A 26,982-nucleotide genomic window follows, 5' to 3' on the forward strand; every position below is an offset into this window, starting at 1 on the left:
CTGCTTGTAGAGGCTTTGCTGAGCTGCTGTGGGCTCCGCCCAGCTGCCAAGTGAACTTCCCTGCAGTCCTCTTTATATGGGTGTAGTCAGAACTGCCTCGGCAATGATGGCCCACCTCTGTTAAGGCGGAGTCTCTCTCCAGTGGCGGGTTGCCTTGGCTACGGTGGGCTGCCTCAGTATTGGCTGACTACCTCCATAGTGGTGTGCTGCCTCGGTAATTGCGGACACCCCTCCCCCACAAAGCTGGACCATGCTGGGTTCAGCTGTGCTTGCTGTGAAACTCTCAATCCGGAGAGTTTCTGATTGCTGTTCTTTTGTGGGGGTGGCACCAGCTGTGCCTCTTTGCCTGGCTCCCTGCCTCAGAGCCTTTTTGTTTGTGTGTTTTTTTAAGTTGGTGCTCCAGTCGCCTGTTGGCGAGCCCTCAGGGTCTGTGTGTTTTCCCCTGCGGCAACTCGCTGTGCTGGCTTAAACAGCGGCACTGAGATTCGTGGCGCTTTTTTTGCCCTGGAATCTACTGTCCTGGTTCTCTGCTCAGTCCCCTTTTTAAACAGACAAATGGCCGATTTCCAGTGGCTCCAATTGCCAGCCAAAAAGGCACCCGGACCGGTGTATTTTGTACGGAGAACCACTGCTCCGGGGCGCCTACAAAGCAGCCGCGCGGGGTAAAGCAGCAGCGCTGGTCGGCACAGCCGCACTGGGCCGAAACAGCCGCACTGGCGACCCGTGGAGCTTCTCTGCCTGGGAATTTCCTAGTCTGTGGGCAATAAAAATGTGGCTTCCACTCACCCTTTGCACTTTCACTGGGAGCTTCAATCCTGAGCTGTTCCTAAACGGCCTTCTTGGATCAATCCTCCTGCTTCAATATCTTAAAAGTTATTATCCTGTTAAATCTTTTTTCAAGGTTCTTAGTTTCTTTGCATTGGTTAGAACATGTTCTTTTAGCTCACAGAAATTTCTTATTACCCACTTTCTGAAGCCTGATTTTGTCACTTCATCACACTAATTCTCCATCCAGCCTTGTTCCCTTGCTGGTGAGGAGTTGTGACACCTTGTAGGAGGAGAGGCATTCTGATTTCAGGTGTTTTCATCCTTTTTTCTCTGGTTTCTTCCCATCTTTGTGTTTTTATCCACCTGTCGTCTTTGAAGTTGTTGACTTTCAGATTGGGTCTCTGAGTCGACATCCAGTTTGTTGATGATGAAGTTATTTGTTTCTATTTCTTAGTTTTCCTACTGACTGTCTGGCCCCTCTGCTGTAGGAGTACTGAGGTCCACTCCACACCCTATTTGCCTGGGGATCACCTGCAGCGGCTGCAGAACAGTAAAGGTTGCTGACAGTTTCTTCTTCTGCTATCTTTGTCCCAGAAGGATACCTGCCAGATGTCAGTCTCAGCTCTCTTTTATGAGGTGACTCTTTAGATATACAGGGGTCAGAGACCTTCTTGAGGAGACAGTCTGTCCTTTATAGGAGCTCAAGTGCTCTGCTGTGAGCTCCGTTGTTCATTCAGAGCTGCTGGGCAAGTACGTTTAAGTCTGCTGCAGCAGAACTCATAACCCCACCCCTCCCTTTTGTTTTTTTCCCAGGTGCTCTGTCCCGGAGAGCTAGTGCTTTATTTATGAGTTTCTGTTGTGCTACTGGCTTTTTTCAGGGCTCCCCTGCCCAGCGAGGAGGCAGCCTAGTCACTGTCTGCCTGTAGAGGCTTTGGTGAACTGCTGTGGACTACACCCAACTGCCACGTGAACTTCCCTGCAGTCCTGTTTATACGGGTGTAGTTAGAACTGCCTCAACAATGGTGGCCCACCTGTATAATGGCGGACTCTCTCTATAATGGCAGGCTTCCTCAGCAATGGCAAACTACCTCCATAGTGGTGGACTGCCTCGGTAATCCTGGGCACCCCTCCCCCCCAGAGCTGGACCATCCCGGGTTCAGCTGTGCTTGCTGTGAAACTCTCAATCCAGAGTGTTTCAATTGCTGTTTTTTTGTGGGGATGGGACCAGCCAAGCCTGATCACCTGGCTCCCTGTCTCAGAGCGCCCCCCTCTTTTTTTTTTTAGTTGAACGGTTGACTGTGTCTCCCAGGTGTTCCAGTCACCTGTTGAAAAGTTGCCAGTATATGTGTGATTTCCCATGGGGCGACCCACTGCACTGGCTGAAACAGCTGTGCTGAGATTCGTTTCGTGGCGCTTTTTTGTCCGGGAATCTCCTGGCCTGGCTCCCTGTGTCAGTTCCTTTTTTAATCATATGAATGGGCTACTCTGCCTTCCCGGAGCTCCAATTGCCATCTAAAACAGTGCCCGGACTCGTGTATTTTGTATGGAGAACCGCTGCACCGGGGCGCCAGCACAACATCCGCGCTGACCAAACCAGCCGTGCTGGCGACCTGTGGGGCTCCTTCGCCTCTGAAACTCTTAGTCTGTGGGCAATAAAAATCCATCTGGAAATGTGGCCGTCCACTCACCCTGTGCACTTTCACTGGCAGCCACAATCCTTAGCTGCTCCTAATTGGCCATCTTGGATCCCTCCCTGTTTGAATTTTTGTGAGCATGAATAATGTTTTTCTAAAGACAAAGTCATTAATTTTTTAAAGGAAGTTATCTGACTAGATGATCTCTAAGAACTGTATTTTACTGATAATACCCTCCCTCCAGACATTTACCAATTATTTTGAGGCTCACTTCTGATAAACTTGGGTATCTGGATTTCCTACTCTTAGCATTTTAATGGTAGCATTTTGCAAATAGAGTCAAGTTTTAAAGGGAAGTATACAGATAGCCTGACCATAGGGAGGAAAAAAACTCTACCAACTTTATAAAACAGGTTCAACTTTTTTTTTTCTTGAGATAGTCTTGCTATGTCGCCCTGGCTAGAGTGCAGTGGCGCTATATCGGCTCACTGCAACCTCCGCCTCCCAGGTTCAAGCGATTCTCCTGCCTCAGCCTCCTGTGTAGCTGGGATTATAGGCGCCTGCCACCACACCTGGCTAATATTTTATTTTCTGTAGAGATGGTGTTTCACCGTGTTGGCCAGGCTGGTCTCGAACTCCTGACCTGTGATCCACCCACCTCAGCCTCCCAAAGTGCTGGGATTACAAGTGTGAGCCATTACACCCGGCCTCAAATTTTTTTAATACAGCAATCTGTGCTGTATGAAACTCCCAAAGGTATCGCTGTGATATATTAATAGTACAATAAAATAAAAAAATTGTTAATGTTGACCTTGAGTGGCCAAGAAAAAGTTAAATCGTACTTACAAAAACTAGGAAGTTTGTTTACTTTTTTTTTTTTTTTTTTTAGAAGGAGTTTCGCTCTTGTTACCTAGGCTGGAGTGCAATGGCGTGATATCAGCTCACCGCAACCTCCACCTCCTGGGTTCAGGCAATTCTCCTGCCTCAGCCTCCTGAGTAGCTGGGATTACAGGCACATGCCACCATGCCCGGCTGAATTTTTGTATTTTTAGTAGAGACGGGGTTTCACCATGTTGACCAGGATGGTCTCGATCTCTTGACCTCGTGATCCACCTGCCTCGGCCTCCCAAAGTGCTGGGATTACAGGCGTGAGCCATCGCGCCCAACGGAAGTTTGTTTACTTTTTAGAAAATTTAAGAACTTTAATGAAAAGATTGACTTTTTAAATTCAAAAGTGATTTTTATTTGAAGAAAGTAAACTGCCAGTTAACCAGAAAACTTTATTATGCAGAATAACTCATTTTCCTAAAATTCGACTCAGACTAAGTTTTATTGTGAAACTAATTTACACTTACTCTCAAAGTATTATAATATTTTAAGTAGATACATTTAGTAGCTGTTTACTCTCATGTGAGTATTTTTACGTAAAAAGCTGTGGAACAAACTACATTTGCTGACTGGGCTAGAGGGTCAGAGACTCTTAATATCCTATTCAAGAGTTTTGTGGAAATTGATAGTTTATGCCAAAGGGCAGAAGAGGAGGTACAGAATTCTATTATAGTTTAGACTTTACCTTAATGTGGTTATGTATTTGAACTCTGTAAACGTCTAGACCAGAAACAATCAACACAAGTTAAGATTTAAAGTAATAAAGTTTGTGTGTAAGCACGGTCTTAAAGTGTTTTACAAAGCTTTAAGGTATAATTGGCCTTTCTTGTGAACTTGATCTGATCTGTTTAGTACATAATAGTATAAACACTTCTTATTAATGATTTCTGGCATTGCTGTCTGCTCATTCACAATAACCTTATTAAGGCACCAGTTGATGATCTAATTTCGAATGTGGAAAATAAGTTAGAAAGAGACTAGGCTGGAAAACTATCATAGACTGATGGGAGAATTACTGTGATTCTAGCAAACTCTGATTGCATTATATTATCAATTATGGTAGTAAACCTAAAATTGATGATGAAAACCTGTCTGAATTTTTTTTTTGTAGCCATTACTTACAGATTATAGGTTCCGGGTATAGTTAGCACTCTTTACTTAATGTAATAGATCTAGATTCTTGTTTTCAAAGCTTGTTTTTTTCTTTTTCAGCTCACCAAACAGGAAGACAACTGACAGCAGAATTAATGATCTGGCTACACAACATTCTGTGGAGAAAAGCTGCCAGTAGTTTTGAGGTTTGAGAATAATCTCTTTTTCATTCTTTACCTTATTTCTCCACTGCAACAAAAAATAGTGCATTCACCATAAAAATAAAAGAGCATCAAATACTGTAATAATCTCTGTCTATTTAGATACCATATATTTATTAAATATTCACAATGTAGAGTGTTAATGATCTTTGTACAAGAGTTTATTTAAAAATAATAAGACATGATTCCTCTCCATTGAGAGCTTACAGTGTAAGGAAATGTCATCGCTGATATTAAGGTATAGGAATGTAATTTTTTTAAACATGAGGGTTGAGAAAGAGTTTTATTCCCTTTTAAAAGTTATGGTGTAATAAAGAAATGGAAAATTATTTACAAGACACTTCAGGTTTCCTATAAAGATAAGTTTTTTTTTTTTAAAGCAAAGAACAATCATTTATAATTTTGGTATATTTCCTTCTAATCTTTGTGTATTATACATTTGTGTGCCTTTGTATATAAAGCAAATGGGATGTACCATTTAAAAAAAAGTTGTGGTATGCTTTCATTTGCAATTAATATGTAGTCACAGAGACTGTTTTATGTCCCTGCTTCAACAATAAGTCCCTCTCCACAGAAGATAAGACAAAATACATGAAAAGAGAAAAAATGGCTTTTATGACAGTGAACATCAGGCAATGAAGGAGAATGATTTCTGGGAGATAAGAAATAAAGTGAGCTTTGGCTGGGTGCCGTGGCTCATGACTGTAATCCCAACACTTTGGGAGGCTGAGGCGGATGGATCATGAGGTCTGGAGATTGAGACCAGCCTGGCCAAGATGGTGAAACCCCATCTCTGCTAAAATAGAAAAAATTATCTGGGCATGGTGGCACGTACCTGTAGCCCCAGCTACGCAAGAGGCTAAGGCAGGGAAATCACTTGAAACCGGGAGTTGGAGGTTGCAGTGAGCCAAGATCGCTCCACTGCACTCCAGCCCTGTGACAGAGCAAGACTCCAGAAAGAAAGAAAGAGAGACAGAGAGAGAGAGAAAAGAAAGAAAGAAAAAGAAAGAAAGAAAGCAAAACAAAACGGAACAGAAGAATTAAAGTGAGCTTTACAATTGTGCAGCTTACTGCTTTGAATTTCCAGCATATAGCACAAGAAGAGGAGCTGAAGTAGAGCCTGGCAAGCATCCTGATTTGAGATGCAACTGAGTCTGAGGAGACCAAGGCAGCCAGAATTTATAAGACAAGTACTGGGGAGGACCACATAGCATAGATTAGGCATTGTAGAAGAAAAGATTGATAAACTTTAAGTCAGAGCAAAGAAGCTATTGAAAATTAAACACACAGAAAAAAAACTTAAAAATTAAAAGAGCTTCAGTTAGATAAGGGACAACCCAGTGATCAGGGGGTCTTCTTCCAGTGTTTAGTAGAGTACTGATGAGGACATACATGAAGCAAAATTACCTGATGCTAGGAGAATAGCCATCTATAAATATTAGAGGGAACAGTGTCTGGCACTCACATGGGGCTGAGAATAAGGCCTGCTCTTATCACCCATTGTGGAAAACCTCTAATTTATGAGGCATTGGGTAGAAAACTGAAAAGGGTCTTATCTCAGAAGAGGGGAATGATTAGTCGTACACTAAGTCCTGCTCCAGAACTACCTAAAAAATTATAAAAGTATGATGTGAAAGGATCAAATTGATCTCAAGGAACTTAATTGCTTCCCAGAGCAGAGTTCAAGAATATTTATAGGAATATAAAACTGTACAGCACCCAACAGGATAAAGTTTACAATGTCTGGCATCCAACAAAAAAATTACTGAGCATGCAAAGAGGCATGAAAACACAACCTATAATGAGAATAAGCAATCAATTGATACTGATCCAGAAGTGACACAGAAGTTAGCATTAGCAGAGGACATCTCTTATAATTGTATTTCATGCATTCAAAAACTTCCGTAAAAGCATCGAAGATATATAAAGACCCAAATCAAACTTCTAAAGATGAAAGCTATGTTTAGGACGAAAAGTACATTGGATAGTATTAACATCATATTAGACATTGTAGAAGAAAAGACTTACGAAGTTATAGCAAAGAAGCTATTCAAAATGAAATACACAGGGGAAAAACCTTAAAAAAATTAAAAGGGTTCAGTTAGGTGAGGGATAATTTTAGGTAGCTTAATATACAGGTAACTGGGACTCCCAAATGAGCATGAAGATAATAAATATTTGAAAAAATAAAACTTTCAAAACTTAATGAAAACTCTAAATACACGGATAGAAAAATCTTAACAAACCTCAAACACAAGAAACACAAAATGACACCAACACACATAATCAAAGTGCTCATGGTAACTCATGTAAGAGAATATCCTAAAATCAGGCAGATCAAAATGACACCCTACATACAGAGGAATAAACTAAAGAGAACATCAAATTTCTTGTTGGAAGCAATGCAAGTAAGAACTCAGTGCAACAACATCTTTAAAATAATGAAAGAAAACAAAAACTTGTCAGCCTAAAATTCTGTATCCAGCACAAATATTGATTAAAATGAAAGTAGTTGGTACAAATGTAAAGTAGTGTAGCCACTACGGAAAACAGCATGGCAGTTCCTCAAACAATTAAAAATATTATTGTGATATGCTGCAGCATTTCACTTTTGCTTATATATCCATAAGAATTAAAAGCAAGATATTTGCACACCCATGTTTCTAGCAGCCAAAGGGTGGAAGCAACCCAAGTTCCATCAACAAATGAATGGATAAATAAAATGTGGTATATTCAAACAATGGAATATTACTTGGCCTTAAAAAGGAAGGACTTCTGATACATGCTATAACATGGATGAGCCTTGAGGATATTATGCTAAGTGAAATAAGGGTGTCACAAGAAACAATACTGTATGATTCCCCTTACATGAGGTACCTAGAGTAGTCAAATCCCTGGAGAAAGGAAATAGAATGGGCCGTATGTGGTGGCTGACTCCTGTAATCCCAGCATTTTGGGAGGCCAAGGTGGGTGAATCACCAGAGGTCTGGAGTTCGATACCAGCCTGGCCAACACGGTGAAACCCCATCGCTGGTAAAAATAACAAAAATTAGCCAGGTGTGGTGGTGCACTCAGCTACTCAGGAGACTGAGGCAGGAGAATCACTTGAACCCAGGAGGCAGAGGTTGCAATGAGCCAAGATTTTGCCACTGCACTTTCGCCTGGGCAATGGAGAGAGAGAGAGAGAGACTCATGTCTTTAAAAAAAGAATAAAGAAAGAAAGAAAGTAGAATGGTGATTTCCAGGGGCTGGGAGGAGGAGAAAACGTGGAGTTGTTTAGTGAATATAGAGTTTCAGTTTTACTAGACAAAAAAGTTCTGGAGATTAGTTGCAGATTGGCCAATTTTATGTTATTTTTTTTAACCATAATAAAAATACATTTTTTAAAAAAATGAAAGCAAATTACTCTACCAGACATTTAAAAGCTGATATAACTAATCACTCAAAGGTCTACATTACATGGAAGTCCTCTGAACAGAAGGAAATTTATACCAGTTGGAAATATCAATCTATACAAAAGAATAAGAAATACCAGAAATGGTAATTATATGAGCAATAGATAAGATTTTTTCATATTATTACAATCTATTTAAAAGATAATTTACTGGTTAGACAAAAGTAATAACATTGTATTCTGTAGAAGTAAAACGCATGACAAGAATATATAGGTCAAGAAGAGAGAAATGGAAGTATACCATAAGTGAGGTGGTATAACATCACTTGAAGATAGACTATGATAAGTTAAACATATATACTATATACCCTAAAACAATCATTAAAGTAGCAAAACAAAGAGTTTTTTTTTCAAAAAATGAGATAAAATCAAACCATAAAAATATTCAAATAATTTAAAATAAGGCAGGAAAAGAGGAAAGAGGGATCAAAAAAGATGGCACAAATAGAAAACAAATAGCAAGTTGATAGACTTACATCTAAGCATGTGAAAAAAATCATATTAAGTGAAAATGACCTCAAGACCCCAGTGAAAAGGCAGAGATTGTCAAACTGCATAAAAAAGCAAGACTCAAGTTTATATACTGCTTAAAAGAAATGTACTTTAAATATAAAGATACAAATTGGTTATTAGCAAAAGCATCAGAAAAATATAGAGAAACAAGATTATTGTAAAATTTATATATAAAACAATGGAATGAAAATAGCCAAGACATATTATTAGAAAGTCAAAAAATAATAGATGCTGGCAAGGTTGTAGAGAAAAGGGAACACTTATACACTGTTGGTGGGAGTGCAAATTAGCTCAACCACTGTGGAAAGCAGGATGGCTATTTCTCAAAGAACTAAAAATAGAACTACCATTCAACCCAGCAATTGCATTACTGGATACATACCCAGAGAAAAATAAAGCCTTCTATCATAAAGACACATGTACACAAATGTTCATTGCAGGACTATTCATGATAGCAAAGACATGGACTCAACCTAAACATCCATCAATGACAGACTGAATAAAGAAAATGTGGTACATATATACCCCATAGAATATTATGCAGCCATAAAAAAGAAAAGATGTCTTTTGCAGGAACATGGATGAAGGCAGAAGCTATCATTCTGAGGGAACACAGGATCAAAAAGCCAAATAATATATGTTTTCACTTATAAGTGGGAGCTAAATGATAAGAACTTATGAACACAAAGAAGGAAACAACAGACATTGGTGTCTACTTGAGTGGGGAGCGTGGAAGGAGGGAGGGAGGCAGAAAAGATAACTATTGGGTACTGGGCTTAATACCTGGGTGATGTAATAATATGTAAAACAAACCCCTGTGACATGGGTTTACCTATGTAACAAACCTTCACATGTACCCCTAAACCTAAAATTAAAAGAAAGAAAATAGCCAAAACAGTCCTGAGAGAGAATAGAACAGAAAGAATCACCCTATTCAATTTCAAGACTTTTTATATAGCTGCAGTACTCTAGACTGTGTGGTATCATCAGAGAGATAGAACCATAGATCAATGGAACAGAATGGAGAACCAAAAAATAATTCCACACAAACATACTCAACTGATTTTTGAGAAAGCACAAAAGTAATTCAATGAAAAAAGATGATGTTGTTAACTAATGGTGCTGGAGCATTTGGACATCCATAGTAAAAGAAAAAAAAATTAATCTTGACCTTAACTTCACACTTCATATAAAAATTAATTCAAATGAATTACTAAATTAGATGTAAAATGTGCAACTATAAAACTTTTTAAAATATACATAGGAGAAAATCTTCAGGATCTAGGCCAGGTAAAGAATTATTAGACTTGACTCAAAAACATGATGCAAGTAGGGTGTAATGGCACATACCTATAGTCCCAGCTACTTGGGAGGCTGAGGTAGGAGGATTGCTTGAGCCTAGGAGTTTGAAGCCAGCCTGGACAACATAGCAAGACCTGGTTTCTCAAATAAATAAATAAATAAATAAATAAATAAATAAATAAAATTTTAAAATATCATACATAAAAATAAAAATTAATAAACTATTTCATGAAAATTAAAAGCTTTTGTTCTGTGAAAGATCCTATTCAGTCTCAGGTCCTCACCTCCAAAACTGACAAAGAAAGAAGGAACAACAGTTGTGCCAGAAAGGGCCATGGCCATGTGCAGCCTAATCCCTGCATGAATTGTACCTGATACGTGACTAAAGACAGGGCTGTTAAGAAGTTTATCATTCAAAATATAGTAGAAAGCCAAGTGTGGTGGCTCATGCCTATAATCCCAGTGCTTTCAGAGGCCGAGGCGGCAGGATCTCTCGAGCCTAGGAGTTTGAGACCAACCTGGGCAATATAGGGAGACTACATAAATAAAAAATAAAAATTTAGCCTGGTCTGGTAGCATGCACCTGTAGTCCCAGCTGCTCAGGAGGCTGAGCCAGGAGGATCCCTTGAGCCCAGGAGTATAAGGCTGCGGTGAGTTGTGATCATGCTACTTCACTCCAGCCTGGGTAACAGAGCAAGATCCTGTCCCAAAAACTAAAAGAAAACCACAAAATCACAGTAGAGGCCACAGCTATCAGGGACATTTCTGAGGCCAGTGTCTTTGATGTCTATGTGCTTCCCAAGTGTTTGTCAAGCTACATTACTGCATGAGTTTCACCATTCACGGCAAGGTAGAATCAATCTCGTGAAGCCCGTAAGGACCAAACATTCCAACCCTGATTTAGACCTGTGGGTGCTGCCCAATGACCTCCACCAAAGCCTATGTAAGGAGCTGAGTCCTTAAGGACTGAAGAAAAGCTATCCTCTGAAGAAAATAAAGTGAAAATTATACTAAAAAAAAGAGTTCTCGTTTAATGGATGAAAAAAGATACAGACTCGGAGAAAAATTTTCAAACCATGTATACAATAATGAACTAGTAGCTAAAACATAAAAAGAACTCTCTAAACTCAACATATAAAGAAAAACAATTCAAAAATTAGCAAACGATATGAACAAACATTTCACCAGAAAATGGTATATGCATGACAATAAGCACACAAAAAAAGATGACTTACGAGTCATTAGGAAAATGCAAATGAAAACTCCAAGGACATACCAATACACAATTCTTAGAATAGCTGAAATGAAAAAAATTAACCATACCAAATGCTGATGAAGATGTTGAGGAACTGGAATTTCATGGTGGAAACATAAGATAGTACAAACCGTTTGGAAAATAGTTTGGCAGTTTTCTATAATGTTAAACTTGCCCCCACCATGTGATCCAACCATTTCAATCATATGCATGTACTCAAAAGAAAAGGAATTATTTATCCATAGAAAAACTTGCATGTAAAAGCTAATAGCAGCTTTATTTATAATAGTTAAAAACTGGAAACAACAAAATGTTTATTGACAAGTTAGTGGATAAACAAACTGGTATATTCTTCAATGAAATATTACGTAGCAATAAAAAGGAATGAACTATTGATAGATGCAGTAATGGGGATAAATCTAGAAACGGTTTTGCTGAGTGAAAGGGGCCTGGCAAAAAAGTATTAATACATATTAGATTTTTCAAATGTATAAAAGCTTGTAAAATGAAAATTAATAGTTACATGGAGCACATTCATAATTGTTTCAGGGATGAGAGACTGGAATGAGCTGGATTGAGGGATTACAAAGAAAACTTGGTTGTAATGGATGTGTTCACTCCCCTGACTGTGTTGATGGTTTTAGCTATGTATATATATATGTCAAAACAATTGTACAGTTTAAATATATGTGGCTTTTTGTATGTCGGTTGTACCTCAATAAAACTGTTTTCCAAAAATGTTATCATAGGTTTTGTAGGAGAAAGATGTGAAGAGAAAAAAGGGAACAAAGATTGAGAAACAAAGAATTAGACCCAAGAGAAGGAAGGAGAATCCCTTATAGGAGCATGTAGAGACCTAGGTCTTATGGTTAGGTACTGCAAGATAGAATGATGTTCTTATTCTCCTTTAGAAGGCCTTTATTTTTTTGCTAAATAGGTGAACAACTACTTCAGAATTCCCATTCTTCTATTGATTCTTTTTCTTTCCTCTCATTTTCCAGTCTTGCAAATAATTTTCTCAGAACATCCACTTCCAACACTGGAGAGGAATGTAATCTTATTTCTAATTGATTATTTCTAATATGACATATTTCTAATCTACTATGACTAATGTAATAGTCAAAAGCAGTGTTTTACCTATTCAGCACAGTTGTTTCTACTTGGAGAGGGTGTTTTATTCCTTGAAGGTCCTAATGTCTCCTGTTCTTAATTGAAAAATACGAAGTTTCTTCACAGGGTATGCGGGAGTCATTTAGCTTACCTTGGTTTATAAGCAGTCTCAGTCTTCTTAGATTAGGAAATAATTATCCAACTTACTTCTGTCAGATTTTCCCTAGCTAGCTTGTCACCACTGAAAATTTTAAAGTTGCTCAAGAGAAAATGTATTTTTGTATAAAAATACAGCAGCATCAATTACAATAGTAAAAACCCTGTAAATTCACTAAATATTTCACATTAAGAAAATCATTATATATTTGATTAAGTGTTATGTATCTCTTAAAATTGATTACTGTGAAGACTACATAGCAACATAGATTAGTATGTACAAAATTAAATGGAAAGAATAGAACATCAAATTTTTTATAAGCTATGATTACAACTAGGTAAATACACAAAAGAATAAAGTTAAAATTGAACATAGATAAATGAAAATAGCTGCATTAGCATGGTGAATTATGGGTGTTCTCTTTTAAATTTTTTATCATTGTTGTTTTAATAACTTTTAAAATAGATGTTAAGTTTTCTGGGGTGGTTCACTACACTCTTAGACTCTTCATCCTATGTGAAATTTCTAATGTGTAGAAAAAAGAAAGAATATTGATTGCAATTTTATCTAAAGCTTATATTGACTAAGACTGATAATAAAATGCACTTAGAACTCAATATAAAGGATATTGTGTTTTGGTTGCCTTAAAAAGACACCAATAACATCTTTTATTTGTTTCTAGAGGTGACTTGGGAAAGGTAGGGTAGAGACATCACTGTGATTTTGTCGTTTCTTTTTAAACTTTAGGTACAAAATTACGCTGATGCCCTACACTGGTACTATTATTCTCTGAAGTTTTATTCACCTAGTGAAATGGATGTGGACTTCGCCAAGCTGCAGAGGAACATGGCTTGCTGTTACCTGAATTTGCAACAACTTGATAAGGTCCTTTGATTTATCTATTTTCAGAGGTAGCAAATGTTCTTATGTGCAGTTACAGAGGGATAGATGTCATGCTGTGTCTTCTTGGCTGTTAGTTTAGGATGTCTGAGAGTTCCTTCATATAGAACAAGCTCAAATTGACATTTTCTTGATTTCCACGCTGTAAACATTGAGTGAAACTTCCCAAAGAAAGGGAGAATTTGGAATACCATTAAGTCTATTACTTACCCCTTATTTTTCACACTCTATTCTGAAAGGTAATGTATCATTTGAACTCCTGAACAAAGTTATCTGAAACTAACCATTTGTAATATTGTTCTTTCCAGCAAACTAAATTTTAAAGTATACATTTTTGTCAGGCATTCATTGAAAGCAAATACTTGGATGACGTGGCCATTCTTTCACTTTCTGGGTTGTTATTTCTTGCCTTTCCAACCACCCTAGAAAATGTTCTTTAACTGATTTCTTATCAGGACAAAATTCTAGAAGGTAAAGAAGATAAAAGCTTGTTTAAAGATAGAACGTAAATACTTTCCAAAGCAATTAGGACATTGCTTCCTTTGGGTATTATATGGTATGCACGTAATAAGGGGTATTGGCTCTTGGAAGGACAAAGAACTAGAAAAACAAGTGTGGACCCAAATGAAATATGAAGGTTTTGGTTGCCTTTCAAGTTTTAATGATAGGTCTAACCTTCGTTCACATAGGTGATTAAGGGTAGTGATTCCAGATATTTTCTTTGAAGGTTTATTTATGTTTGAAGGATTGTTTATCTAACTTAAACACTTTAGATTTTCTTTCAAGAAAATATTTGATATTTAGTTCATATGTTATAAATTCACAGTCCTGGAAGAGAACTTGAAATTTTATTTAATTAATCATAGTGTTTCACAGGCTAGCATTTAACTGATTCAGAAAATAGTTACCTACAGTTTAAGACCTAAAAGGAAGATGATCGTGTAGATTTTGTTGCCGAATTCTGCACAGGGTAGCACTATTTCAGAAAGGTAGTTGCCTACTGTTTACTTAAAGACTAGTAAAGAAGGTAGTTGCTTACCATTTACTTAAAGACCAGTAAAGAAGGCAATCACAGGCCGGGTGCGGTGGCTCATGCCTATAATCCCAGCACTTTGGGAGGCCGAGGCAGGTGGATCATGAGGTCAAGAGATCGAGACCATAATGGTCAATATGGTGAAACCCCGTCTCTACTAAAAATACAAAAAAAAAAAAAAAATTAGCTGGGCATGGTGGTGCACGCCTGTAGTCCCAGCTACTTAGGAGGCTGAAGCAGGAGAATTGCTTGAACCCAGGAGGCAGAGGTTGCAGTGAGCTGAGATTGCACCATTGCACTCCAGCCTGGGTAATGAGCAAAACTCCATCAAAAAAAAAAAAAAAAAAAAAAGAGGGCAATCATAGAGCTTTTATAACTTCCATGATTTATGACACAGTGGGCCAGGCAGCTTGGGAAGGACCTATATCTGGATGTAGACATGCTAGTTGGGGAATGGGTGCATCTGCAGGCCAAGGGAGGGTATCTAATCAACCATCAGGAAAGAAAGACACAGTACCAGACATTGTGCTAGGGTCTGAGGTTACAGAGATGAAAAAGGCATAGTTGCCTTCGACTCACCCAAGCAGCTGGTATCAGGGTATCCTAAAGGGCAGATAAGCAGAGCATGGCAATGAGAGAAATCTAAGTGTTGTAAATATTCTGTAAGTCAGGTAAGCAGGTGGTTGGCATCACATAAGCATAACCACAGGGAACAGGGTTTCAACCACAGAGATTTGGAGTCTGAGACAGCACACAAATCTTTGAGGAATGGGAGTGTGTGCAGACAGATTAGAAGGAGCAAGGTAGATCTCCAAACCTAAAGGGACTAGGATATCAAGGTGTTTTTAAGAGCAGAGCCCCTGCATAGGGAGCCAGACTGAGAAGCAGTGACCAGAAGAAGAATACAAGTTGACTAGATACAGTTTCTGAGACTTGAAGCAGTGCTTCTTAAATCTCTTCTAATGTCAAGTTTGGTCCTAGAGCCTAGTATAGGGCTGAGTTTATAATTAGAAATTCAAATGGCAGTACTAGTGATGTTAGGAAGAATAGGAGAACAATAAAACAGGCACATTTTAATGGTGTGTATTCAATATGTAACTGTATCATTTATGACCAGATTAGTGGTGAAGCCAAAGGATATTTTGAATATGTTCATAACTTTGTTGATTACTGTTAGTATATTTCTCCATTTCATCCTTCCTGTCTTGAATTTAGCAGACATTAATTGGATACCCTCCATATGCAGTGAATATTCTCTTATGCACAAGGACAGATAGAAAGGTGAAAAAAAAAAAAAACACAATCCATCATATTCTAATAATCCCACCTTGTCAGTGTCTAACCTTTGTTAACTCTCATTGTCTGCTTTCTTCATTCCTACAGTGGTAATTTTAAAACATTTTTTTTCTGTCCTTAAGCACCCATGCTTTCTCCTTTGTTTTAGCAAAAGACCTTATTGTGTAATTTACTGAGCATATTATATCCACTGACGTGAACTTCATCAATTTCTCTCCTCTTCACTCATTCTTTATTTTCTCTTTCCTCTGAGAAAGAAGTAACTTCTTCTGGGGACCTTACTCTACAGATCTTAACCCTAGCTGTTTAATCATTCTCTACTGTTTCTTTCTCCTGTCACTATAATTACCTTGAAGCCTTCTTTATCCAAAAACCTTCCTTCAACTTTGTGATCCTCCTCAAACTTCAGTTCTCTCTGTCCTTCTTTTTGTTGCCAAGCTTTCTAATCCAAAAGTACTTCTGTCTATATTTTCTAGTGTTCATTCATTCAAAAATATTTACTTATTGTCTCCTGTTCTAGACATTGAGGATATAGCAATGAATAAATATATAAAAACTTTTATCCACATGGACAAAAACTGCTGTCCCCATTATTTCCATTAGGAGAGGCAAACAATAAAAAGATAAATAAGTATTATGCTATATTATAGGGGTCAACAAACTTTCTGTAAAGAACCACAGTTAATATTTTAGGTTTTGCAGGCCATACACTTTGTGTTGAAACTAATCAACTCTGCTGTTATGTGCCTTGAAAGCAGCCATAGACAATATGTAAGCAAATTGGTGTGGCTGTGTTCCAATAAAACTGCATTTTGGAATACTAAAATTTGCATTTTATGTAATTTTCATGTATCATAAAATATGACTCATTTATTTCAGTCACTTAAAATGTAAAATTGTTCTTAACTTATGAATCGTACAAAAAATATGGTGGACCAGATTTTGCCCAAAGGCTATAGTTTGTTGACTCCTGGTATATTAAATATTGATAAGTGCTAAGGAGAAAACTAAGCAGGAAAGGGTGATATTAAATGTTTTGGAGGAGGGTGAATAGTTGAAATGTTAGATAGGGTGGTCAAGGAAGTCTTCACTGGGAAGATTGTTTTTAAGTAGAAACCCGAGGAAAAAGAGCATCCCAGACAGAGGGAATAACAAGTGCAAAGTCCCTAGGGTATTTAAACAATGGCAAGGGGATCATTGTGACTGGAGTGGAGGGAACATTGGGGGAATTAGGAGATGTGACCAGGGAAGTAATGGTGTCTTAGTCTGTTTCGTATTGCTATAACAGCATACCTAAGACTGAGTAATTTATAAAGAAAATAGGTTTATTTAGCTTATGATTTTGCAGGTTGGAAAGTTCAAGGGCCATGGAACTGGATTTGCTTGGCTTCTGGTGAGGGCTTTTGTGCTTGGTCAAAATGTAGCAGGAAGTCAAAGGGAAATAGATTCATGCCAGGAGACATAATCCAAGGGGCTTCCTGGCTTTATAACAACTTACTTTCATGGAAACTGTTTCTATTTTATTTCCTTGTATACTATGTTCGTCCTCAACTGGAGTACTTGCTGCTTTCTACCCATGATCTGTGCTTTCTACCTCAGTATCTTTTTTCATGCTTCTTCATTGCAAATTACCTGTTTTTTGTGTCCCTACACTTTAAAATTCCCTTTTTCAAAGCCTAGCTCTTAATGGCATTCTTAGCTTCCTAAGGAAATTTCCTTGTCTTGCCTTTTCTCCAAGACTTTGTAACAGTTCTGTTTATCCCTAGATACTTATTTTCTGCATTGTATTTTAGTTGCTTCTGTACCTGTCGTAGTCATCTATTAGACTGCCACCTCCTTGAGGACAGGGACCATACGTTATCTTTATTTGCCCTTGTACCCAGCATAGTGCCTAATGCATAGTAGATGCCCATTAGATTAAAAATAGTTACAGAAACTCAATAAATACTTGTCAACTTCCTCTGATATAGGAATTCCGTTTCCTCATACTATTTCTCTCCTTGCTTTATGCATAATTGGAAATTAATAGTGATTAAAATCTATGAGTGCTCTTTGATTATCAGAACTGAATGAGAATACATTATTAAAAAATCATCCCACTACTGTATAACTTTCTCCAGCTCAGCTCTTTTCTCTTTTGAGTGTGTGGAGGACAGTTATGTCTCATGTTCTAGTTATATATTGTTTCTTTTTACCATATAAAGTTCGAAAAATCATGCCCTTCTGTTACAGGACTGAAAATGAGCTTGTGATCAGCAGATGTAAACTAGTTATACTCACTAGATGGCACTGTGGCCCCTGTTTGTACTTCACTGGCTTGTGATCCACTGATGTTGAGGTTATTTTGTAATTCTTAGGTAGATGTACCTTTCCCACAAATGCATCTATATGGATGTTAAAAAAAAAAAAAAAAGCACTAAAGAAACATAAGATGCAGGTTAGTTTTGACACATTTGATGCAGCTATACTGTAAAAATATCCTAATTGAGATTTCAAGTCAACAAATATTAAATGCCTAATCTGCGCCAAGCACTATAGAATAAGTAGAAGACATGATCTATTTTATAGATGAGCCTAAAATATTAATGTAGTAACAATATTTACATATATAAAATAATTAGCGAGTAATAAAAGACTGTACAATGAAGCATCATTGTATGGTATATACCATATGAACTTAGAATAGGAATATATAGATGAGGGCTTTTGTGACTATTGATTGAATGTACATATGATGTGAATCTAAAAAGAGTAACTGATTTGTTAGATAGAGTCATATCAGGGCTGGGCACAGTGGCTCTCTCCTGTAATCCTAGCACTTTGGGAGGCCAAGGCGGGAGGATCACAAAGTCAGGAGTTTGAGACCAGCCTGGCCAATATGATGAAACCTCATCTCTACTAAAAATACAAAAATTAGCTGGGCATGGAGTCCCAGCTACTCGGGAGGCTGAGGCAGAAGAATCGCTTGAATCTGGGAGGTGGAGGTTGCAGTGAGCCGAGATCATGCCACTGTACTCCAGCCTGGGTGACAGGGTGAAATGCCGTCTCAAAAAAAATAAATAAATAAAAGAAGAAGAAGATAGAGTCAGATCTGAAGGGACCTTAATAGGCTGAAATAATGAGCCTATTCTAGCAAGATGAAGACAAACAGGAAACAACAAAACATCTTATACTATAATTGGATTCCCAAAACCAGTTGTACAAGAACAGAATAGATAAAATTTGGCTTTAACAGCAGCACATGTGAATCACTTGGTACATTGTATTGACTGTAAGCACTGCACAAACTAAAAACACCAAGAAAGTTTACTCAAATTAGGTTGACTCAATAGAGATTTAATGTATAGAAGGAGAAAAGGTGGCAATCACCCTCTATTCTCCTCTGGTTAGAATATATCTGAAGTACAGATTCAACCAACCACAGACTGAAAATATTCTGAAGAAAAAATACAATTTAAAAAACAGCAATACAACATAAAGAATAATGCAAATATAAAACAATACAGTATATTTATAGAACATTTACGTTGTATTAGGTGTGAGTAATCTAGAGATGATTTAAAGTATACAGGAGGATGTGTGTAGGTTATATGCAACTAGTATAAGGAACTTGAGCATCTGCAGATTGTGATATCCGAGGGTATCCTGGAACCAATCCTCTACAGAGTCCAGGAAACAACTGTGTAGAGAGCCCTTCACTTACAAAGATTCTATTTAGGATTTATCAATCTTATGATAGTATGATAGCAGTACTCATTCAATAAGCTCCTTAAGTTACCATGGGGTTATTTATATCTGAATAAACCCATCGTAAGTTGAAAACTCACCTTCTACTTAGGAATTTTTCAGTTTACCATGGGTTTATTGGGATGTAACCTCTACATATGTTTAGGAGCATGTGTACTGTATTGGATTGAGGGGCACCGCTTTCGAAGGAGGATATTGACAAACCCAAGTGTGCCAAGAGGAAGGCACTCAGGATGGTGAGAGCACTAAAAACCAACTTATTTGAAGAAAGTTAAAGGAAGTATGGATGTTAAACTTGTGAAATGGAAGATTTAGGAGAAACATGATAGCTTTCTTCAAATATTTCCATGGCTGTCAGGGAGTAAAGAAATTAAATTTATTTCTTGAGTGTTTCCATGGGTGAGACCTACAAGGAGTGAGATTTTGGATTATCATAAGGAAACCCTTTCTAATTATTTGACCTACCAAAACACTGAAATGGATTTTCTTAAAATATAGTGAATTCTTTCTTCTTGAATATATTTAAGTAAAGACTGAATGACTACTTGGTATAAATGTCATAGGGGAGATTCAAGCATCAGAAGAATTTTTTTGACTAAGAGAACTTTGAGATATCGTCTGCCCACATTTTTCTAAAATCTCAGTTTAACCTGATAAAATTTATTGTAGTCAAAGAGGATTTTGTGAGAGACTAAGCTCATTATTCATTGAATTTTAAAACTAAAGGAACCCTTAAAAGTCATTACTAATTTATTTAAAAATGACTTTATCAAAACAATTTACATACAAAAATGCATTCATTTTAGGTATAGTTTGATGATTTTGACAAATTTATACCCCAGATTAACCCACTACCATAGTCTACACATAGAACCTCTCAGGATACTGAGAGATTTCCTTGTTTTCCTTCCCAGTCAATCCTCACCTCCACTCCTAGCCCCAGGCAATGACTGGTATGATTTCTATCACTATAGGTTAGATTTAATTTTCCTAGAGTTTCATATAAATGGAATTACATAGTATGTACTTTATTTTTTAAAATCTGACTTCTTTCATTCAATTTTAGAATGTTAGAAAATCACCCTTGTTGTTAAACATATCAATCGTTTCTTTTTATTGCTGCATAGTAGTCCATTGTGTGGATATGCCACAATTTGTTTATCCATTCATCTGCTAATGGATATTTTGGTGGTTTCCGGTTTGAGGTTATTATTAATAAAGCTACTATGAACATTCAAGTACAGGTCTTTGTGTGGGCATTTGTTTTGGTTTCTCTTTGGAGAAGCTAAAGTTTCTAGCAGTGAAATTTCTGGGTCATAGGATTAGTGTATTTTTACGTTTATAAGCAACTGTCAAGCTCTTTTCCAAAGCAGTTGTACCATTATACATACCTACCAACATACCAGCAATGAATGAGAATGCCAGTTCATCCACATTCTTGTCAACATATGGTATTTCCAATCTTTTAAATTTTAACTATTCTACTAGGTGTGTTATGGGTTTTAATTTAATGAAATCAAATTTATTGTATTTTTCTTTTATGGTTTATGTCTTATTGTGTGTCTTATTAAAGAAATTTTTGCCTATATCAAAATGTCAAAAAAATTTCTTCTACGCTTCCTTCTAAAGGTTTTATAGTTTTTGCTTTTGTGTTTAGGTATATGATCTACCTTAAGTGTGTGTGTGTGTGTGTGTGTGTGTGTGTGTGTGTGTGTCGGTGTGGGTGTGAAATAGATCGTTTAATTTTTTTTCCATATAGACACCATATTGTTCAAGCACCAATATTGAAAGACTACTGTCTTCCCATTGAATTACCTTGGAACTTCTGTCAAAAATCAATTGGTCATAAGTGTTTGAATCTGTTTCTGGACTGTGTTATATTTCATTCATTCTAAGTACCTATTCTTATGCTAAGACCTCATTCTCTTGACCATTGTAGTTTTATAGTAAGTAGAAAACTTAAGCGGTGTAAATCCTTAACTTTGTTCTTTTTTGGAATAATTTTGACTATTCTAGATTATTTATATTTCATTTAAATTATAAGATTAGCTTGTCAATTTCTACAAAAATGTCCGCTGGAATTTTGATTGAGATTACATTGAATTTATAGATTAATTTGGAGACAGTTAACATCTTAACAGTATTAAGTTTTCAAATCCATTAATACAGCATAGATCTCTACTTATTTAGGTCTTCGTTAATTTCTCTCATGAATATTTTGTAGTTTTCAAGAATAAAAATCCTATACATATTTTGTTAACTTTATTCTGAAGAATTTATGTTTTTGATGATATTGCAAATGATCTTGGGCAACTAGTTTCAGTTTCCAATTGTTTATTGCTAGCATATAGAAATTCAATTGCTTTTTTTCAATTGCGGTAAAATATATATATAATAAAGTTTACAATTGAAAGTGATTTATAGTTACCCATTTTAAGTGTACAGTTCAGTGGCATTAAGTACAGGCACATTGTTGTAAAACTAACACCACCATGTGTCTTCAGAAGTCTTTTTGTCTTGCAAAACTGAAACCCTATACCCATTAAGCAAAAATTCCCCATTTCCCCTCCGCATAGTCCCTGGAAACTACCATTTTATGTTCCGTCTCTATGATCTTGACTATTCTAGGTACTTAATATAAATGGAATCATATCGTATTTGTTCATTTGTGACTGGCTTAGCAAATTGTCTTCAAGGTTCATCCATGCTGTAACATGTGTCAGGATTTCCTTTTTAAGGCTGAATAAATATTTCATTGTATGTATATACAGTCATGTGCCACATAACATTTCAGTCAATGATGGAGCACATAGACAACAGTAGTCCCGTAAGATTATAAACATTTCAATCAATGATGGAACACATGCAACAGTAGTCACATAGATTATAATGGAGATGAAAAATTCCTATCACCTAGTACCTACTATACTATACTTTATTTCTATTTTATTTTATTTATTTTATTTTTTGAGATGGAGTCTCACTGTGTTGCTGAGGCTGTAGTGCAGTGGTACAATCTCAGCTAACTGCAACCTTTGCCTCCTGAGTTCAAGCGATTCTCCTACCTCAGTCTTTCAAGTAACTAGATCACAGATGTGCACCACCACACCCAGCTAATTTTTGAATTTTTAGTAGAGATGGAATTTCACTGTGTTGGCCAGGATGGTCTTGAACTCCTGACCTCAGGTGATCCACCCACCTTGGCCTCCCAAAGTGATGGGATTACAGGTGTGAGCCACCACGCCTGGTCTTTTACTGCTATTTCAGAGTATGTAAAACAAAATTATAAAACAAAATTAACTGTAAAACAGCCTCAAGATCAAACAAACTCAAAAGCTAGCAGAAGAAAAGAAATAACTAAGATCAGAGCGGAACTGAAGGAGATGGAGGCACAAAAAAGCCCTTCAAAAAATCAATAAATCCAGGAGCTGGTTTTTTGAAAAGATCAACAAAATAGATAGACCACTGGCCAGACTAATAAAAAAGAAAAGAGAGAAGATTCAAATAGAGCAATAAAAAATGATAAAGGGAATATCACCACCGATTCCACAGAAATACAAACTACCATCAGAGAATACTACAAACACCTTTATGCAAATAAACCAGTAAATCTAGAAGAAATAGATAAATTTCCGGACATTTACACCCTTCCAAGACTAAACCAGGAAGAAGTTGAATTCCTGAATAGACCAGTAACAAGGTCTTAAGTTGAGGCAGCAATTAATAGCCTACCAATGAAAAAAAGTCCAGGACCAGATGGGTTCACAGCTGTATTCTACCAGAGGTACAAAGAAGAACTGGTACCATTCCTTCTGAAATTATTCCAAACAATACAAAAAGAGGGAATCCTCCCTAACTCATTTTATGAGACCAACATCAACCTGATACCAAAACCTGGCAAAGATACAACTAAAAAAGAAATTTCAGGCCAATATCCATGATGAACATGGATGCAAAAATCCTCAATAAAATACTGACAAACCGAATTCAACATCACATCAAAAAGCTTATCCATCATGATCAAGTTGGCTTCATCCCTGGGATGCAAGGCTGGTTCAACATATGCAGATCTATAAACATAATCTATCACATAAATAGAACCAAAGACAAAACCACATAATTATCTCAATAGATGCAGAGAAGGCCTTTGACAAAATTCAATAACGGTTTATGCTGAAAACTCTCAATAAACTAGGTATTGATGGAAGGTATCTCAAAATGATAATAGCTTTTTATGACAAACCCACAGCCAATATCATACTGAATGGGCAAAAACTGGAAGCATTCCCTTTGAAAACTGGCACAAGACAAGGATGCCCTCTCTCACCACTCCTATTCAACATAGTATTGGAAGTTCTGGTCAGGGCAATCAGGCAAGAAAAAGAAATAAAGGATATTAAATTAGGAAAAGAGGAAGTCAAATTGTCTGTATTTGCAGATGACATGATTGTATATTTAGAAGACCTCATCGTCTCAGCCCAAAATCTCCTTAAGCTGATAAGCAACTTTAGCAATGTCTCAGGATACAAAACCAAGATGCAGAAATCACAAGCATTCCTATACGCCAATGACAGACAAACACAGAGACAAATCATGAGTGAACTTCCATTCACAATTGCTACAAAGAGAATAAAATACCTAGGATACAACTAACAAGGGATGTGAAGGACTTCTTCAAGGAGAACTACAAACCACTGCTCACGGATATTAGAGAGGACACAAACAGATGAAAAAACATTCCATGCTCATGGTTAGGAGGAATCAATATCATGAAAATGGCCATACTGCCCAAAGTAATTTATAGATTCAGTGCTATCCCCCATCAAGCTACCTTTGACTTTCTTCACAGAATTGGAAAAAAACACCTTAAACTCTATATGGAACCAAAAAAGAGCCTGCGTTTCCAAGATAATCCTAAGCAAAATAAAACAAAAAGCTGGAGGCATCACAATATCTGACTTCAAACCATACTACAAGACTACAGTAATCAAAACAGCATGATACTGGTACCAAAAAAGAGATATAGACCAATAGAAGAGAACAGAGGCCTCAGAAGTAATGACACATATCTACAACCATCTAACCTTTGACAAACATGACAAAAACAAGCAATGGGGAAAGGATTCCCTATTTAATAAATGGTGTTGGGAAAACTGGCTAGCCATATACAGAAAGCTGAAACTGGATCGCTTCCTTACACCTCATACAAAAATTAACTCCAGTTGGATTAAAGATTTAAACATAAGAACTAGCACCATAAAAACCCCAGAAGAAAACCTAGGTGATACCATTCAGGACATAGGCATGGGCAAGGACTTCATTACTAAAACACCAAAAGCAACAGCAACAAAAGCCAAAATAGACAAATGGGATCTAACTAAGCTAAAGACCTTCTGCACAGCAAAAGAAATTATCATTAGAGTGAACTGGAAACCAACAGAATGGGAAAAAATTTTTGCAATCTACCCATTTGACAAAGGGTAATAACCTGAATCTACAAAGAACTTAAACAAATTTACAAGAAAAAAAACAACCCCACCAAAAAGTGGGCAAAGGATATGAACAGACACTTCTCAAAAGAAGACATTTATGCAGCCAACAAATACGAAACAAAAGCTCATAATCACTGGTCATTAGAGAAATACAAATCAAAACCGCATTGAGATACCATCTCACACCAGCTAGAATGGTGATCATTAAAAATCTGGAGACAACAGATGCTGGAGAGGATGTGGAGAAATAGGAACACTTTTATACTGTTGGTAGGAGTGTAAATTAGTTCAACCATTGTGGAAGACAGTGTGGTGACTCCTCAAGGATCTAGAACTAGAAATACCATATGACCCAGCAATCCCATTACTGGGCATATACCCAAAGGATTATAAATCATTCTGTTATAAAGACACATGCACATGTTTGTTAATTGTGGCACTGTTTACAACAGCAAAGACTTGGAACCAACCCAAATGCCCGTCAATGATAGACTGGACAAAGAAAATGTGGCACATATATGCCATGGAATACTGTACAATCTTAAAAAAAGAAGAGTTCATGTCCTTTGCAGGGACATGGATGAAGCTGTAAACCACCATTCTCAGCAAACTTCTGCAAACTGACACAATAACAGAAAACCAAACACGGCATGTTCTCACTCACAAGTGGTTGTTGAAAAATGAGAACACATGGGCACTGTAAGGGGAAAATCACACACTGGGGCCTGTCGGGGGTGGGGGTACTAGGGGAGGGGTAGCAGGGTATGGGGGGATTGGGGAGGGAGAACATTAGGAGAAATAACCTAATGTAGATGACAGGGGGATAGATGCAGCAAACCACCATGGTACGTGTATACCTATATAACAAACCTGCACGATCTGCACATGTACCCCAGAACTTATTTTTAAAAAATTATAGCATCTCAAAAACTATGGCTACAAACTTGTGTTTTTCCTTTTTAATCTTCAAAAACATATACCCCCGCTGGCTAAATTGTGTGAGTTTAAAATTTAAGAGAAAAATACTGGAAAAAAAACTTAACAATTGTCCATCCTCTGGCATCTACTTGAAACAGGATGCAATGATTAACACTATCTGAATATTAGAATCACCTGGAAAGAATTTCCCATTGCCAGAGACTCCACCCTTACAGACTTAGATTCCATTGGTTTGAACTGAGTGAAAGCACCGGTAGTACCTAAAAGATCCCCAGGTGATTCCAATGCACTATCACCATGGTTCTTCAAATACAATCACCTGTAAACTTTTCAGAACTCAGGCTTCCTCCCATGCCGACTGAAGCAGAAACTTTGGTGTTGGGGCTCAGCAATCTGAATTTTAACAAGCTCTTAAGGCAACTTTGATAAAGTATCTCTTTTGTACTTCACTTTTTAAGATGAGTGGAATGTCTTAAAAGCAGATTGGAAAATTTGAGAGAAAAAAACTGAGTCTGCTAAGCTAATTGGGATTTTTTGGGTGGCAAAATTGTTCATAGAATGTAGCATTATGTTAGGTTTTTTCTCTTGCCATGTAACAGATTCTGTGTGGTAAGCTCTGTTAAGAAAAAAAAAACACTTTTTAAAAGTTTTTTGATAAAAGCCATCCTAATGGGTTTGAAGTGTTCTCTTACTGTGTTTTTGATTTGCATTTCCCTAATGACCAGTGATATTGAACATATTTTCATGTGCTTATTGGCCATTGGTGTATCTTCTTTGCAGAAGCGTCTATTCAAGTCCTTTGCCCATTTTTAATTGTAGAAATTGTTTACATATTTCAAGTATTAACCCCTTACCAAAATCTTATTAGCAAATATTTTTCCCATTCTGTGGGTTGTCTTTTTCTTAGTGTCTTTTGAAGCACAGTAAATTTTTTTTTTGTTCCATTTATTTATTTGATTGCATTTTAGGTTTTGGGGTACATGTGAAGAACATGCAAGATTGTTGCATAGGTACACACCTCTCCCAAACACCCCACCCCCGACCATCCCTCCCCTATTTTCCCCCAACAGACCCCAGTGTGTAGTGCTCCCCTCCCTGTGTCCATGTGTTCTCATTGTTCAACACCCGCCTATGAGTGAGAACATGCGGTGTTTGATCTTCTGCTCTTCTGTCAGTTTGCT

At 37.2% G+C, this 26,982-nt stretch overlaps 1 protein-coding gene across 1 annotated transcript in view; it reads left to right on the forward strand.

Moving 5' to 3' along the window:
* The window catches only part of LOC108294777 (testis-expressed protein 11), a gene marked incomplete at its 3' end in the record, with an annotated part of 231,744 nt that overhangs the window by 192,526 nt on the left and 12,236 nt on the right, over window positions 1-26,982 (forward strand). Inside the window, exons 15-16 of the mRNA XM_017516729.2 lie at window positions 4,503-4,588; window positions 13,142-13,279. Coding sequence (XP_017372218.2) covers window positions 4,503-4,588; window positions 13,142-13,279 — 224 coding nt within the window. The remainder of the gene's footprint in view (window positions 1-4,502; window positions 4,589-13,141; window positions 13,280-26,982) is intronic.

Source organism: Cebus imitator, unplaced genomic scaffold, assembly GCF_001604975.1.
Source record: "Cebus imitator isolate Cc_AM_T3 unplaced genomic scaffold, Cebus_imitator-1.0 Scaffold602, whole genome shotgun sequence".
NCBI lineage: Eukaryota > Metazoa > Chordata > Mammalia > Primates > Cebidae > Cebus > Cebus imitator.